This window comes from Oncorhynchus mykiss, chromosome 17 (assembly GCF_057628025.1).
Source record: "Oncorhynchus mykiss isolate SJ-2025 chromosome 17, ASM5762802v1, whole genome shotgun sequence".
NCBI classification, from domain to species: Eukaryota; Metazoa; Chordata; class Actinopteri; order Salmoniformes; family Salmonidae; genus Oncorhynchus; species Oncorhynchus mykiss.
The window spans coordinates 12,920,147-12,938,401 of NC_143038.1; the positions used below are offsets into that span (position 1 = coordinate 12,920,147).

General features: G+C 46.7%; 1 protein-coding gene across 12 annotated transcripts in view; it reads left to right on the top strand.

The window, feature by feature from the left end:
- LOC110493161 (nucleosome-remodeling factor subunit BPTF) overlaps positions 1 to 18,255 on the top strand; it is a 53,331-nt gene that overhangs the window by 13,903 nt on the left and 21,173 nt on the right. For 8 of the 12 annotated variants that reach the window (XM_036949712.2, XM_036949709.2, XM_090204828.1 and 5 more), the window contains exons 4-12: positions 3,087 to 3,332; positions 3,871 to 4,062; positions 5,347 to 5,696; positions 5,925 to 6,143; positions 6,718 to 6,866; positions 7,661 to 7,792; positions 16,678 to 16,807; positions 17,301 to 17,436; positions 17,794 to 18,117. In XM_036949712.2, coding sequence (XP_036805607.2) covers positions 3,087 to 3,332; positions 3,871 to 4,062; positions 5,347 to 5,696; positions 5,925 to 6,143; positions 6,718 to 6,866; positions 7,661 to 7,792; positions 16,678 to 16,807; positions 17,301 to 17,436; positions 17,794 to 18,117 — 1,878 coding nt within the window. The remainder of the gene's footprint in view (positions 1 to 3,086; positions 3,333 to 3,870; positions 4,063 to 5,346; positions 5,697 to 5,924; positions 6,144 to 6,717; positions 6,867 to 7,660; positions 7,793 to 16,677; positions 16,808 to 17,300; positions 17,437 to 17,793; positions 18,118 to 18,255) is intronic. The other 4 variants (XM_036949713.2, XM_090204833.1, XM_090204834.1 and 1 more) reach the window with 1 other exon arrangement.

The window sequence follows — 18,255 nt, forward strand, 5'->3', positions numbered from 1 at the left end:
TGGAAGACGAGGGGGGACATGGCTGTGCTGGGTGTCCTCCTGTCTTCTATACGTAGCCAAGTTAGCCAAGACAGTCCAGCTGAGCCAAAGGTCCCTGGCTCTGAGAGTGTGAGGCGCTCCATTGTCTAACACCAGAGAGCCTGCCAATGACTCCTCCTCTGCCCAGTCTGTCTCCCTCTCTGTCTATCTCTCTTTATCCTGCTTGCTCTCTTTCTCTCTGCCCTTCTTTCTCTCATCTCTCATTCTCCCTCGATCTCTCTTGCTCGCTTGCTCTCCCTCTCTCGCTCTCTTTCCCCCCTTCCTCCCTCTCGCCCTCCCCCCAGTTAAGTGAATACTACTCAGTCATGTTGAAGGGCCATAGGAACCAGTACAGCCATTCCATGACATAACTTTAATCTCCAGTCCCAGTTTGACTGGGCTCCAAACAGTTTCCTTCTCTCCTTCATGACAACTGATCTGATGAAAGAACAAATGGGATGGTTGAATGTGATAGGGTGTTAAGGCTATCCGATCCTTTTACCTATCAGTGGTCTCGAGGTGACGACAATAATAGGAAGCTGTTGTAACAGCTATTCGGCTATGTATGCTATTGCTGAGACTTTTTAGATTGGGACTTGTATCTGTAGCCTGGTCCGAGATCTGTTTGTTTGACATGGCAATGACCGTAGGACTGTGTTAGAGAGTATAAACAGATCTGGGACCAGGCTATTGTAACTGTGCAATTGTGATGGACTCGGACACAGGCTGAGATCCAGTTCTCTGTTTGCGTGCCTCCCATTGAGAATGAATGGTTTGAAATCTCACCAGTGAGTCTACTTACGACCGACCGGCTCCTGCACTGTGGAAATCACATTATGTCTGAAAGAGCATTTTACACACTTTCTCTCTCACAAACACACCACACACACACACTCCATAAGACACTGACATTGGGAGCGCGATCCCAGACTGGGCCCCCTACGAAGACACTTTAGGCTGCTGTCAAGGTTTCTCCACCACCCACACATACATGCTGTCAAGTGACAAATGACAGAGGAAGTAGGCTATTTCTGATGACTGCAACAACCCGTTTTCCTTTGTTACCATTCCATCCTTCCCCCCCGAAATATTAAATAACCTGCTTCATTACAGAGTACGACTGAAATTTCTCCGCATGTGGTCCTGCCATAGAGTGGAAGTCACACATTAATACAGGCTAATTTCTTTGTTTTTACCGCATGGAGCAGTTGTATTAAGCCGTGACAATTTCTCGCTATGCGGCTATCACTTCAGATAAGTCTAATTTTGAGGCAGTGTTCAATTCAAAGCACAGCTGGGTGCTAATGTGCTCATTCCCAGACAGACTACATGACCATTCCTATAGTATAACCCAGAGAAAAGCACAGTCAGTAGCAAGCTTTCAAGCACAGGTTTGAGTGTTTGATTTAGAGGTCGACCGATTAATCGGAATGGCCGATTTAATTAGGGCATAACAATCGGTAATCATAACAATCGGTAATCTGCATTTTTGGACACCGAATATGGCCGATTACATTGCACTCCATAAGGAGACTGCGTGGCAGGCTGACTACCTGTTACGCGAGTGCAACAAGGAGCCAAGGTAAGTTGCTAGCTAGCATTGATTGTTTTTTATAAGATACGTTTAATCTTAACATAATCACTAGTTAACTACACATGGTTGATGATATTACTAGTTTATCTAGCTTGTCCTGCGTTGCATATAAACGATGCAGTGCCTGTTAATTTATCATCGAATCACAGCCTACTTCGCCAACTGGGTGATGATTTAACAAGCACATTCATGAAAAAAGCACTGCCGTTGCACCAATGTGTACCTAACCATAAACATCAATGCCTTTCTTAAAATCTAAAATCAATACACATATATATTTTTAAACCTGCATATTTCGTTAATATTACCTGACAACATGAATTTCTTTCAACTAGGGAAATTGTGTCACTTCTCTTGCGTTCTGTGCAAGCAGAGTCATCGTATATTAAGCTGTTTGGGCTTAACAGCACTTTCCTGCATTTGCCAGCAGTTCTTCGCTGTGCTTCAAGCATTGCGCTGTTTATGACTTCAAGCATATCAACTCCCGAGATTAGGCTGGTAATACTAACGTGCCTATAAGAACATCCAATAGTCCAAGGTATATGAAATACAAATGGTATAGAGAGAAATAGTTCTATAATTACAACCTAAAACTTCTTACCTGGAAATATTGAAGACTCATGTTAAAAGGAACCACCAGCTTTTATATGTTCTCATGTTCTGATTAAGGAACTTAAACGTTAGCTTTTTTACATAGCACATATTGCACTTTTACTTTCTTCTCCAACACTTTGTTTTTGCATTATTTAAACCAAATTGAACATGTTTCATTATTTATTTGAGACTAAATAAATGTTATTGATGTATTATATTAAGTTAAAATAAAAGTGTTCATTCAGTATTGTTGTAATTGTCATTATTACAAATATATATATAAAACATTGTTAGATTAATCAGTATCGGCTTTTTTTTGTCCTCCAATAATCGGTATCGGCATTGAAAAATCATAATCGGTCGACCTCTAGTTTGATTCTTCTGGCAGAATTGCGCCGTGGTCAGTTCAGAAGATGTATTGATTTTAGCGTTTTCTGTCAGTGTGGGATGACGCTATAGCGAATGCATAGTCTGACTGACTCTACTCACTATCGCTTGCTGGCGAGAATACGAAAAATGCTTTGAGTTATAACTGTTTTATAGGCTAGTCAATAAAACGGTAGTTTATGCTCAGACTGTATATGAGACCGTCAAGTTGTAGCTCAGGGGTGCATAACTCAGCGCCTTGATTTTCTGCTGTCCCGCTGGTTTCAAATTCTACCTGAATGATCACCATTCTCTAATAACTCAGATTTTATTGTGTTGTCTGTCCTTGATAGTGTTTAGTCTATATACTGCTAGTTATTTTGTATTTTTGGCTGAATGTTTTAAAGATATTTAGTTTTCCCACAATTAAACATTTTTAGACATACATAATATGTATTTTAATTATCTAATAAATTAAATGAATCAATCAATCTGTGTCCTCTCCCTTCTCCAGAGGAGATCCTGGACCGGCTGAGAGCCAAGCAGGAGGAGGAGCTGGAGGAGGTGAAGCGCCGGGCGGCCAAGGAGAGGGAGAAGGCGGAGGCGCAGAAAACTCTCCGGAAGGAGGAGGAGACGGAGGGGGGAGAGCCCAAGGAGAAAACTGATGAACTCGAGAAGAAGGGAGATGAGGAGGGAGCAGGGGAGGGTAAGGCTGAGAAGGACAATGACCAGGCGACCAAGGAGGGGACCACCATTACAGGTAAGAGACACACACACCATCTAACTACAGCTACTGCTACATCGTGGCCCTACAGGCTCTACTGGCCTGTTTGATATTACTGTGTCTTGATATAGAGCGATGAAGGCCTAATTAATTATTGATCCGTTTCCCACAGCTCTCTTCTCTTTCTGAGCCAATTAGAAATCCCTTGTGTTGCTTGTCAACACATCGGAGACCACTTTGTCATCTTAAAAACAATGACTTCAGCAATACTGCTGATAACTCCTCTGTAATAAGCATACTCACAAGTTTTACACAATGCCTGCTAGTCTTATTACAATACAGCATCTTCTATATACACAAGCTGGAAGTGCTTGTTGTGCATATTCCTCACAGTCTGATACATACACTTTGACCAACTCTGTTTGAAATGTGTAATTTTATTGGCTGCCATCTTGGCACCAAAAGTTCCAAGATAATTACATTCTGGTGAGAATGCACATTTGAATGGAGTTAGAATGTTTTCAACATGTAGCATAGTTTGCCAAATTCTGAATATCTGGGACTATGGTTGTAGCTGAGCTGGCTCCCTCTACTGGTGAGGGCTCCATCCCTGAGGGAAGTAAGCCTGATCTTCTGGCTCCACAACCCACCCTCCCCGCAACAGAGGCCCCCAGCCCTGCCGTGGGGGGGCAAGACCTCCCTACCGGGGCCCGAGAGCCTGGGGACGAGGCCCTAACCAACATGAAGGGAATGCAGGAGGCTGAAGGTACCAAGGGGGTGGTGTCACTGTGAATTTTGAACCCCATTCATCAACCCCTTCCTTTAACTTCCTGTGCTTGGGTTGTTCCTCTCCTCACATCCCGCCTTACCCTTGTCGGACCGCTCTACCTTTGGCCGCTGTCCCTCTTGCATCCATCATTTCATTGGCTGTCAAACACCTCAATAATTTATCCCGCAAACAGTAGGATTTTTCATCCCTTTCAAACACCTGAATTTCAGCCTCGTTATTGAACGCTTGTCGCAACTCTGCTGAATACCTGCTTTTATTTCATTCCAAAATAACGCTTACATCTAATTGCTTTGATATGCAATCAGACTGAATAGCTTGGCATGAATCACAATGACTTTCAGACATAGCGTTTGATTCTGAGCCTTGCGGGCACTATTTAACCAGTCAGCAGAAGTGCTTCGCTTCTGGCTTGCCAGCTTGTTATCATTATCATCATTGTTGGATGCTTACCCTTAGAGAACATGTCTCATTGTGAAGTTTAACCATCATGGCTGTCATGATTCAATATCCATCTTCATGTGTTGCATTTTAATAAAGAGCTTTAACTTTACTGTACTACTGGTATAAAACAAGGTGTGTTGGGTTTGGCCATATGTTGCATTCCTGTCATGTTGACACTGTACCTTCAATCTTTCATTGGATTGGTGTCTTATCTGTTGACATCCATATTCACCTCTGGGTAGACGTTGGCCTTAGGCTCAGATCTACAATCAGCCTTACCCCTCTCTCACCATTTCTGGAGAGAAACTCAGAACTGACCTTGGACCAATCATGCCTTTAATGCATGGGTCCAGATCATTACTATGAATCATCATACCTCTATTGGCTGTGTAGAAGGCTATGTGTGGGCGCTACAGGAATGACACGCATGCTGCTTCATGACACTAGAGGGAGCTATTTCATGTCATTTGAACTTTGAAGGGACTGTCTGTTGGGTCTTCTCTTGAGAAGTCCACATCCCAGGCAAACAAAAATATGTATATTTGATTACATGCCACAATCCAAAATGAATGAAAAGGGTAGGCACCGTATAATTTCCTAATTCCCTGGTGGTTATTCGTTCGTTTGGGTCGAGGCATATAGCTGGATCTACATACATGATTGCGTACCAGCTGCAAACAGATAGGATGTGGATCTTGACATATGACTAACTTTGACGTCTGGAAAATATGTGTCAAACTTAGATTTTGCCGTATAACATCCCTTTAAAGCATGATTTTAAATAGAGACTTATGTTGTGATTTTTTTTGTGGTTGGCAGAGAAGGCAGGTTCTGTGTCTAGCTCTCCCAGGGGAGAGGGGGTCCCCAGCCTGAGCCAGCCCTCTCAGCCCGGTGGTGAGGAGAACAGCAACAGCAGCACCATTGCCAGGGAGGCCCCCAGGGTCCCGGAGGAGCCTGACCTAGCCGACAGGTCCTCTCAGTCTTCTATCAACAGCCAGGACGACCAGGGGGTGAACGGTGAGACTGGTGGCAAGCGGACGGTAGTCACTCCGGGCGGCCGCATGGTGACCCGCCTGCGTAACCCGGAGAGTAAGCTGAGCCAGCTGAAGAGCAAGAAGGTGGAGGAAGCCGTTCACGAGGCCAACAAGGGCTACAAGGAGGGCAAAGAGGTGATCACTATTCATCTACAAAAAAAATACTGATTAGCCATTGCATATCCTTAGGTTGTTGCCCGGTGTATCAAACTTTGTTTGAGATTACTTTATATTTTTCGTTATCGTGGGTCACATTTTTTTCTTCTAAGAATATCATGCATTTATTTCAAGTGTCGCTCGTCTGTTATCGAAATATAATGTATTTGATTTACCTTTGATTTGACCCCCCTCTCCTCACTCAAGGTGCTGGTGGTGACCCCGGCGGGCGATGTGTCGCGCCTCAGCACGCGCAGCCTAACAAGCAAGGAGGTGGTGATGAAGGGCACACTCAGCCACTTCTTCAAGCTGGGCCAGGAGGGCAAGTTCCGCGTCTACCACAACCAATACAGCGGAAATACGCTGGCCCTCAACAAGCCCCAGCACCGGGAGGACCTGGACAAGCGGCGACACCTCTCGCACAAGGTAAACTTTAAGATAACTTTAGCTTGCACACAACTGAAGGAGTCAACAGAAACTTGAGCAGATAAACACTTGCGATAAGTTTTAAGTTCAACTGTTTAAAGGGATACTTTGAGATTTTGGCTATGAAGCCCTTTATCTACTTCCCTAGAGTCCGATGAACTCGTGGATACCTTTTATGCCTCTGTGTCCAATATAAAGGAAGTTATAGGTAGTTTTGCAAGCCAATGCTGACTAGCGCAATGACTGGAAGTCTACAGGATAGCAGTTGCGCTAGTTAGCAACTTTCTTCAAACCGCACGCAGAGACATAAGAATGGTATCCATGAGTTTGTCTGACTGTGAGGTATACTCTAAAGTATCCCTTTAAGTCTATGATGCCTCCTTTCAATCGTGTTTGTATCTTGTACAGTACTGGTCCTACATCCTTGTTTAATTTTAGCTGGGGTTTTTTCCATCTATTTTTCTAATTGTTGCTCCTGAAAGCATTTTTAATTTGTTTTAGATGTACAGTGCTTTGTGATTTCCCCATGTAATGAAAAGCTCTCTATATATAAAACTGTTATTTTATTATTCAGTTTTGCATGACGCCGGCAGGCGACTTCAAGTGGAACGGCTCCATCCACGGCTCTAAAGTGCTGACCATCTCCACGCTGCGCCTCACCATCATCCAGCTGGAGACCAATGTGCCCGCACCCTTCATGCACCCCAACTGGGCCTCACATAGGTACGGATGGAATGTGGGCTCTGGGTGATTTTGAGATCCTAGTTGGTTGATTTATATGTTTTGAAAAAATGTGATCAAAATGTTCTTAACCCGTTAAGAGTCTAAGCCAGGGGAGGGGGGTTCTACATGTTCTATATGGAATTGTTTTAAGAAGGTCATAACAAGGATCATTTAGCTATTTGATTTAGAAGTTTAAGACCCCTTGAAGTATTCCTTTTTTGGGGGAAGGATTACATTTTTTTGCTTTACTGCTGTAGGCCCATACAAATGTGTTGAATAACATATTCGCTACATTGAACAACAGTCCCCCCGAAAAATCAAAGGGAAGTGTGTTTTGAAGTGTCTGTCCTATATATGAGAGATATAAGAAAGGAACATACATTTTTTTGGACATTTATTTAAAGTGTTCGTTTAACCATTGTGTGCTCTTCCTCGTTAGGGGAGGGGGGCACAGGCTATTATTCAGATACTAATTTGTGACATTATTTGGTGATATTTGTTTTTACATGTTCATTGACGTTAGCGTGCTCTGCTCTTGTTCAGTTCTGACCCCAGCAGTCCCAGGTGACAAATAAAGTCACACTGTCATGATTTACGTGTTGTTGTCTATTCACACTGCTATGCTTTATCTTGGCCAGGTCGCAGTTGTAAATGAGAACTTGTTCTCAACTAGCCTACCTGGTTAAATAAAGGTGAAATAAATCAAATAAATAAAAATGTGATGTCACCATGCTTCCATATGATGGATAACACCATTGTCTGACTCCCTTTGGCTTTGTTTTGGTTTTCATCAGGAACAACTGGATTAAGGCGGTGCAGATGTGCAGTAAGGCCAGGGAGTTTGCCCTGGCCATGGCCATCTTGGAGTGTGCCATCAAACCTGTGGCCCTGCTCCCTGTCTGGAAGGACTCTCTGGGACACACCAGGCGAGTAGACACAAAGCGCACACACACACACAGCCACGTCTTTCACTTGAAATTGGCATCGTCTTCAAGAGAACATATTTTACCGTATTTCATCCTTACATGTCATTACCACTTCAAATAACGCCTTAATACCATTTAATCATACAAGTCTGCAGCCACTTCCAAGTCTGAACAAGTGTAAACCCTAGACCAGTGGCGGCTGCTGACTACCCGGGGCACTGGGTGGTTGGAGATGTCAGCAAAGCAGCGTGACAGAAATATAATGCCAAGTTTTTGAACGAACGGTCGTTTCTTTGAGAAGATGTATATAAAGAGATCTGTGTATTTGAACAGCAGCAGAAATACACCTATTTCACTTTTGCATGTGAAAAACTAAAGCAAATGACCACTGCTGAACATGCTGCCACTGTTTTGAACAAATTAGATTATACTATTTAGAATCAGCAGCCGGCTCACAAACAAAGTGCACCAGGAAGAACGCAACAAGCATGCAGATGCAATAAGTGAAAACACATTATCTAACTGGGGATAACTAGCTAACTGGGGATAACTAGCTAACATAATGTTACAAAGAAATAAGTGAAGACACATTGTCGATAGTTACCGGAGTTGTAACTCCAGTTCTATGAGTGGAGCTCCGCCCAATAGGGGAGCTCTGCTCCTAGTGGTTTGCCTGGGCAGCGAATAGCCTGAGAAAAAATTATGCACACACCTGCAGCCAATAGGAGTACAGGTTCCACCTCAGTCAGCCACCCGAGAAATGATCTTCAGCGAGACTGGGGGATCGGAAGGACCTTAAATCCTATGGGGCTCCGCTCCACTCATAGAACTGAAGTTACAACTCTGGTAACTATTGTTCTATATCGTGGAGCTCTGCTCCTAGTGGTTTAAGGCGGAGCGTAACACTCTAAAATGTACTCCCTGCCTAACCTAACATTTCCCAACTCAATGAAAAGGCCTGTTCCATCAATGACTGCGACCAAATCCTGCAATACTGTAACACACTGTGAAAACAGACTGTCACAATGTACTGCGTCATCCGTCTAATCCGCCCTACTCAGTCCCGAGGCACCGGCAATGACTAGTGGGCAGATAATACAGAATATGAGTCGTACTAATCTGTACAAGCAGATAATGAACTCAACACTGTCGGTATTAAAGATGGGTCAAATAGTACTGTAACACAAGTTATAGAAACTATATCCCTAATCCTTCCGCCCAAACACAGTCATAGACCTGTGGGCAGGATAAAATACATGATTCTACTGTGCCACCCCAGCCATGAGTCATGTAGTCCTTCTAATAGGAGAAAGCGGACCTAATGGAAACCCTGTCCATTGATCCTGCGTTTCCCTCCTTAATTCTAGCCTTCCCATCAGCAAAGCTGAGTACAGGCTGAACCAATTTAGAAGGCCTACTCACTGATTCCTCAGTGTAACCCGCCACACTTAATCCATAGGCAAAGCCAATGATTCGTGGGCAGATAACAGAATGTGGGCCAGCTACTCTGCCTCAGCAGATAGATAGATACCTCAATATTCCATCAATTCCAGTGATCGGTCTAATAGTAAAGCAACACTAGTTACAGCACTATTTCCCTCATCACTCTGCCCCTACACAGTGATACACTGGTGGGCAGTCTAGACATTCCCTGCTGTACTGACGGTGTCAAACAAAGGTCATGTCACACGTGTCTTACTCTCTGACAACTAAGAGATCGGACCTAATGGGAACCCTGCCCAATAGTCCTGCATCTCTTATTAACTCAAGTTCTCCCTTCAGCCACGCCGAGTACAGAACGTGCTAGAGAGTTAGACGACATGTCTAACAGGTAGAATCAGATAAAAGGAGATGGTGACGACCAAGACGCTGCTGCACAAGTATCCTCTACCCCTGTTCCTCTGAAAAGGACCGTAGACGCCGCTACTCCACGAGTGCGGTCGCCCTGCCGCCTCATAAGCCGCCTCAATGCCTTCGCAAAACCAATGAGACCGCTGCTGTTTTGAAAGTTGTCTACCAAGTGTGCTAGCGTCGTGACACACAAACAACTGAGGCGATGACCTAACCATTGCCGTGCGATGCACCGGGCACAGGCAATGAAGCCTCTCCTCTCCACATGAGGAGGGGGGGGAGAAAGCCCATAGCACAACGGTCTGTGACCTATATGAGCTCTTATTAACCTTCGGCATAACTGCCGGGTTAAGACGTAACACCGCTCTGCTCAAGTCGCCATTGATGGCAAGGCAGTCGGGTCTCATCGAAAGAGCACACAAATCACTGACCCGCTTGGCTGTAGTCAAGGCAAGCAACAGTGCCGTCTTCAGAGACAAAATCTTGAGGGGGATTTGATTCAATGGCTCGAACGGCGTCTCGCGGAGAGCCTCGAGTACCAAAGTTAAATCCCACTGGGGCAGCGTGGCTCTAGCCGCTGTCCTAAGCCGCCGCGTTCCAAATAGAAACCGTTTCACTAGAGGGTGGCTGAAGACGGTGTCTCTGCCAAACCTCTCATGACAAGCTCTCGACCTGACAGCACACGGGGTCCACATTCTCTGTGGCGCACCATTGTGAAAACACATTCCATCTGCTGGCATATGTCCTGGATGTGGAACTGGCACGCGAGCCCTATATGGTTCTGATTACTGAATCAGATAACCCACGGCGCTCTAACCTGTCCCTCTCAGGAGCCAGACCCTCAGTGGCTAGCCGATTTAGAGGCAATTGCTCTATCATGCCTGCCGCCTGAGACATCGCCTCCTCTCTGTGGAATTGGCCGTGATGGCGCAATCAACATTTGAGTCATCTCCGTGTGCCATGGAGCCCTTTGGCGATTGGTATGATTTACTGCCCTCCTGATCTCACGTGGGTTAGCAGTGGGAGAATGCAGCACAGCGGTGGAAATGTGTACAGGAGAACATCTGGCCACTGGTGCGTAAAGGCGTCTATCCCTAGTGGCGGTTCGTCCTGGGCTCGTAAGGAAAACCATAGGGGACAATGCGTTCACACGTGACGCGAACAGGTCCACCTCGGCTCTCCTGTATCGTTCCCATATTTGGAGAACGATGTCGGGGTGCAGCTGCCACTCGTTGTCTCGAGACACGAGGTCTGCTCCGACATTCTGACAGCCTGGAATGTGTGCAGCTGTCAACGAGCGGAGGTGCTCGTGAGCCCACAGCCACAATTCCTCTGCCAGCCGGTGGAGTGCAGGAGACCTGACTCCTCCTTGGCGATTTATGTAGGGTACTGTGGTTCGGTTGTCCGACCAGACCAACACGCTGTGACCCCGTAGGGTAGACACAAAGTGGGTCAGAACCAGTAGAACTGTCTCCAAATCCAGGAGGTTGATGTGGCGCCCGAGCCTGACATGTCCTTCCCCATCCAGTCAGACAAGCGTCCATGAACACTGGAATGTAGGAGGACACTCTGCCCAATGGGACCCCTTGCGTCAGAACGGGTCTCTCCAATAGTTCAGGTCCGCTCTGAGCAAGAGGGGAACTACCAACGATGGTGCCATAGTTGGGCAAACCATTGCTTTGTTCTGCGCATTTGCAGAAGTCCCAGCGGAACCACAGAGTGGGAGGACGACATGAGTCCCAAGAGTGTCATGACGGAATGCGCTGTCCATGTGATTTGGATGAAACCTTCGTAGGGCTAGCAACAAGGCAGCCTGCCGAGGATCCGAAATTCGAGCCTTCATAGGCAGCTGTAATCCCAGGTATACAATTAGATGACTGGGCCAAGGTGTGCTCTTTTCCCAATTCACAGCGAATCACTGTCTGTGTTGTGTGTGTGTGTGAGATCGCCAGCTCTGCTGACGGGGCGAGAACCAGTAGGTAGGCTAGTAGCCTTATCCCTTATTTGGAAAAGGTGCCAGGGCGTACCTGAATGGCATCCTCATATAATTGTACGCCACCCCTTGGAAGGCGAAACGCAGAAACTTCCTGTGACGCGGATGCATTGGCACATGAAAGTATGCATCGTTTAGGTCTAGGCTTACACAAAAGTCCTTGTTGTGAATACATTCCAGTAGATGTTTTGTCATAAGCATTCGAAAGGGCGATTTGCTACGCTCTCGTTGAGAGTGCGTAAATCTAATATCGCCCTCGTTCCCCCGTCTTCTTTGGCACTCGGAAGTAGGGCGAATATAGCCCACTGTTCCTTTGCTCTTGGGGAACTACTATGACCGCCTCCTTCGCCAAAAGTTCCGTAATCTCTTTAACAAGAGCGGCTACTTTCTCTGGCGTCTTCATCACCGTCTCCACCACGCCCCTAAAACTGGGAAGGAGTTCGGTGAAATTGAATGGCATAACCCTTCCCCAGCGTCCGACTAAGCCAGGAAGAGAGGGTGCAGCTTTGCTGAGTAATGCCCTGAAAAGGGGAGAGCGCCAAGCTGTGGTACAGACAGAAGGAAGGACCTGTATTCCTCTATGGCCCAAGCCCCGCTGTCCCTTGACACTGAAGTGATGGGACAGCCCAGGGTGGACCCCCCTCGAAAGGGGGAGTAAATATTGGCCCGTTCTGTGAGAAACGGGGGCGCCAACACTTTGGTAATATGTGTAACCTTGTGATTCCAGCCCTCCGTGAACACAGCACGGGTCTGAGCTGCACTGACTGAGACTCCTGCCTGAGTCGGTGCACCGTCCCCCAACAGCGATTCCGTCATCGGCCCAACATGGGGCTGTGTACGCACGATGTTCCTCAAACCCTTATCCACATTACTCCTCAGAGTGTGTGTGGTGTAGGGTTGGGATTATTAGCGCGTTCTGTGAGAAACGGGGGAACCGCCACTTTGGTTATACATGTAACATTGTGGTTCCAGCCCTCCGTGAACGCAGTACAGATCTGAGCTACACTGAGGTGCTCGCCTGTGTTAGTGTGCCCTCTCCCAATAGTGATTGCGTCATCGGCCCAACATGAGTCTGTGACGCTAGCTGTTCTTTAAACCCTTAACCACATTACTCTTGTGAGTGTGTGGTACAGGTTTCTTATGAGGTATAGCATGGTGGCTCATCAAGAGCATCCGCTTTGCTGCCCTCATGTCATTTTCCTTCAACATCGTTGTGTGTGCTCAGCTTCGCACCCCTGGTGGGCTGTGCTACACACAGGTTGGTGAGCGATAGAGAGAAGGAACCTGAACGGTCTTGAGTTTGTTATGGAAAAGAGGTTCTCTTGTGACAAAATCAGATGGAACACATTATTTATGAACAAAGGACACATTAGCTCCTCCATCCCTTTGCAGGGGTGGGGGATGAACAGTGGGCGATGGCATGCGAGGTGCTGCGCTCTCTCCCGTCATGGTCTATGTCTCTTCTGGCTGCCGCCAGGGCGACGAGATGAAGACCTCTCCTGCCGGTGAGGCAGCTGTCTTCTCTGGTGCTGCCAGAGGGCAGGTCCCGCTCTTGGTGCACCAGACGCTCTGCGACCACCAAAGTGGCCATGGACCTCCCTGCCGCATACAGCTGACGCCTGTATGAGATGGAGGATGGCGCCGGAAATTCTCAACGCTTCCTCTATCTCCTCTCCCGATAGCTCAGTCTTACCCGTGGTGAGACGAGAGGGCAATATTGTGCAAGCTGCTACAGCTTGCACTCCTACAGTGAAGGACTTCCCTACCAGCTGGACTGTAATTCTGTCCTTCGTCCTGGGTAATGTGGGTTTCTTGGACGATGGCCAGAAGCTCGAACCTGGGACGAGGTACACAGCCAGGACGTCCTCAAGCCTAGGGATCTCCTGAGTCTGTTCACCATCCATTCTGGTGAATGGGGCGAACGCCTTCATCAGCGCTCTGGCTGTTAAAGGCAATTCACATGCACCTTCCGCAGACTTAGTGAGTAAGGGCATGGCAGGTGCCAATGGCACTGCCGCCCGTCTCGGACTAGATTAAGGGCCGCCTCCGGGTTGGGGGGAATGGGGGGACAGTACAATCTCTAGGCTACTCGCGGCGTGCTCAATGAGGCTTGAAAAATCAGAGCGCAGAGAGGCCGTTGCGTAGGAGGGGGCTGCTGAAAGCTCAGAGTCCATCTCTTCCTCACCCACAGATGTGAAATTCCCCTTGCTCTCCCTAGGGAGGGGGGTCATTTCAGCATTGGTCGGTAGACTGGGCTTTTCCCAGCATCCTCGTCATCTGCGGAGACGCCATTGTCATATGTTGCCTCAGAATCTGAGGCTAGCACAGACATGGCGTCTTCCAGAGGGAGATCTCCCTTGAAAAATGCCCACCGCTGTTTCCTTTCCTTGAAAGAAAGGAGGATGCATCTAGGGCATTCCGGGGGATCTGTGAAGCCGCCCTAGCGTGCTGCGAACCCAAACACACAAAACATAAGTTTGTGTGGGTCCGTAGCCACCATAGTGGAGCAACGACACTGAGCTCTTAAAAATAGATTTTGGGGGTGGAAAATGCGTGCTCATTGAAGCATGACGTCGAGACCAGGAAATCTACGGCGGGTTAGTCTCTTCTCTCTAGGCTTCTTCAGCCCAGTCCTGTCGCTGAAGATAATGGGAGACTGATTGAAGGGAAGCGTCCCCTGATATAGTGACACCTGTACTCCTAATTTTTTCTCAGGCTATTCACTGCCCAGGCAGCGAGGTAAACCACTAGGAGCAGAACTTCCCTATGGGGTGGAGCTCCACGATATAGAGCTAACTGGGGATAACTAGCTAACATAATGTCACAAAGAAATAAGTGAAGACACATTATCTAACTGGGGAGAACCAGCTAACTGGGGATAACTAGCTAACATCGTGTCACAAAGGTGATTATGCGGACTGGGGCATGTTGCGGGTAGCCTCAGAGAATAGTATTAATTTATACACGGATTCTGTAAGTTTGTTTATAAGGAAGTGCATAGGAGATGTTGTCCCCACTGTGACTTTTAAAACCTACCCTAACCAGAAACCATTGATAAGAAAAACTGAAAGCGTGAACCACCGTATTTAACCATGGAAAGGTGACTGGGAATATGGCCGAATGTAGTTTTTCCCTCCGCAAGGTAATCAAACAAGCAAAATGTCAGTATAGAGGCAAAGTTGAGTTGCAATTCAACGGCTCAGACACAAGACGCATCAAAGCTGCGACTGAGAGACTGAAAAACAGCTTTTATCTCAAGGCCATCAGATCGTTAAACAGCAAACCACTAGCACAGAGAGGCTGCTGCCTACATACAGACTTGAAATCATTGGCCACTTTAATAACTGGATCACTAGTCACTTTAATAATGCCACTTTAATAATGTTTACATATCATGCATTACTCGCGTGTATATACTGTATGTTATACCATCTATTGCATCTTGACTATGCCACTCTTGTCGTTGCTCATCCATATATTTACATATACATATTCTCTTTCCCCCCTTTTAGATTTGTGTGTATTAGGTAGTTGTTGTGGAATTGTTAGATGAATTGTTAGATATTGCTGCACTGTCGGGAAACAGAAGCACAAGCATTTCACTACACTCACAATAACATCTGCTAACCATGTGTATGTAACCAATTTGATTTGACTGGGGATAACTAGCTAACATGTCACAAAGCATAGTGCGCCAGGCAGTAAACTTTCATTCTGAAATAACCTCATATTTTCAGAGTTAGTCAAATATTAGTTTTGAAAGACTTGAAATTGGCATGGGAGCTAGCAAACTGCTTATCATACTGATTAATTTGACCAAAAAATCAACCAAACTGTTTATTCATGTTTCTCAAAATTAATGTAGCTGTCTAATTAATTCTCTCATGCGTTGTGATATACCCGGTGTTATGCTGTTTTTAGTCCACATATGTTGCCCTGTCACCTACAGCACAACCTGATGATCACCGTGGGGGGGGAATGCAATTGGCCAGCCTCCGTCATGCTTTTTGTCCGACCAGATCCACGAAGAGAAGGTTCTAGCCAGTGTATCCCTCTGTCCTTCGACTCTTGTTGGATGTACTTGTCCGGTTTATCAAGTCTCAGGCTCCCATGACTGTTAGGATTATTTATATAGAGGTTCATCTGTACCTCATAGATCAGATCTAGTCTCACGTGGGGAAGTAAACCGTCTGGTGCGAGACATTTGAACCGTGTATCGGTGAAACGTTACATCCATGGTGGGCTTCCAGAGTGGCGCAGCGGTCTAAGGCACTGCATTGCCGTGCTAGAGGCGTCACTACAGACCCAGGTTCGATCTCTGGCTGTACCTCAACGAGCTGTGATCAGGAGTCCCATAGGGCGGCGCACAATTGGCCCAGCGTCGTCCGGTTTGGGGTGGGGGGGCTTTACAAGTAGGCCGTCGTGGTAAATAAGAATTTGTTCTTAGCTGACTTGCCTAGTTAAATAAAAAGTTAAAAATCATATGAAGCAATGCATTCACTATGCACTCAAAGGGATATGCTTGTATAAACATTGGAATATAGTGCCTTCCAAATGGAATCCTATTCCCTATATAGTGTACTACAAAAGCAGTGCACTACATAGGGTATAGTGTGCCATATGGAACGTTACCCCACTCTAGCAGCTCCTCTGGCCCCTCCCGTCCCACTAAGACCAGTTTACCCAGAGGTGATCAGCAGCAGACCCAATGGCCCACCCCCTGCGTGTAGCGCAATATTTATATGCTGCTCTACTGATGGGTAAAGACCGCAAATCTCCTCCTCTTTAAAAGACTTGATTATGTTATAGTAAGGGTGGGTATGTGGGTGTGCAGAGTCAGTCAAGGGGCTCACATCGTTTGTGTGTGTGTTGCTCGGAGCCTTGCCAAGAGCAACGAGGGAGTTACCCTCCTCTACTTTATGATCCGGGCTACCCCAGACCTTTCACTCACACCAGAGTGCATTGAAGGAAGCCGCTTTTGAAATGACTGTGTTTTGACTTTCTCTCTCTCTCTCATCCCCCTTTCTGTGTCACCATGCAGGCTACACCGTATGACGTCCATGGAGCGGGAGGAGAAGGAGAAGGTGAAGAAGAGGGAGAAGAAGCTGGAGGACGAGGAGACCATGCAGCAGGCCACCTGGGTCAAGTACACCTTCCCCATCAAGCACCAGGTATTACACACAATCACACCCGCACACACACACCCGCACACACACACACACAGTTAAGGGCTGTTCCACATGCACAGACACATACACCCTTTTCATTTGGCCCTTTTTACCGAGCGAACTCAGGCCCTTTTAAGTCGAAGCTCTATCACTCTATTTATGACCGGGCCGTTCACCACCACCGCTAATCGCTAAGACATGTTTAATTGCAACTTCCTGCCTGCCAGAATGGCGACCGGTGCTAAAAAGCCCTTTGATGAGGCGGGAGTGTCAGAGTTCCGGGGGAAGTGTCATCTTTCACATAGTGGCCCTGCTAGATGTGTTTACTTAATGGTGGGTGTGAATACCCTCAGGCCCTCTCATTTCTCTCTCTCTCCCGTCCCTTCTCTCACTCCTGTCCGCTTCCTTTATCTCTCTCTCTCTGCCTGCTTTCTTCATCCCTTTGTACCCTCTCTCTCTTCCATCATTCCGCTCTTTCCGTCTCTCTCGTGTGAAGGTGTGGAAGCAGAAGGGAGAGGAGTATCGTGTGACGGGCTGGGGCGGCTGGAGCTGGATCAGCAAGACGCACGTGCACTGCTTCCTGACCAAGCTGCCTGGCAACACCAACGCCAACTACCGCGCTGAGCTGGAAGGTCAGTAGGAGCGTTCTAGTTTGTGTCCTCTTCATAGAGATGAATAGAGCTCTCATCTTTGTATCTGTGCCTTTATTGCATCTGTGACAGCACTGGCAATGTCAATGCAAAATATTTATTATATCCAAATAGAGATCTTTATCCATCTCTGATTTGGTTTGAAGGAAATCAAGGAATTCAGTGGACAAATGTACACGTAGCTTTCAAACTCCTCCTCTTCCTTCTTAATTGCCGAAAGTTGTGAGAAATGTGTGATCAATTGTTAAGTCACATGGGATAATGTCCCCTGTGAAATTGACTCAACTAATGTAAATGTGTCAATGATAACTCAAACCTGTATGTTTTCTTCTTTCACAGCTGCCAGACGTGGTGAGAAATGCAACTTGCTGGACTTGGGTCCGAGGCCAAGGTTGTTCAAAACAACTGTAGCTTCAGAACCCCAGGGAAGCAGAAGACCCGTAGAGAAAGATGGGGGTGCTGCTGCCACCACCACGACCACCCCAGAGCCCTCAGCAGACCGCCTGTCGGGAGAGAAGACGAAGGAAAAGCTAGAGGGGGGAGAGAAAGACGAGAGTGACGGGCGAGCGAAAGTGAAGATGCAAGACTCTACTGCAGAGGAGGCTGCTGACAAGATGGAGGTGGACCCTAGCCCCTCAGACTCAGGACAAGATGATGAAAAAGGTTAGCGCTTTTATAGACTGTCATTGACTCCCTTATTGATTGTTAGCTTTAACTTCGCTAAATAACACATGCAATATCAGTCACACGTATTATTGAATCCATCACATCTTATACTGCTCTACATGCCAATGTGCTCAT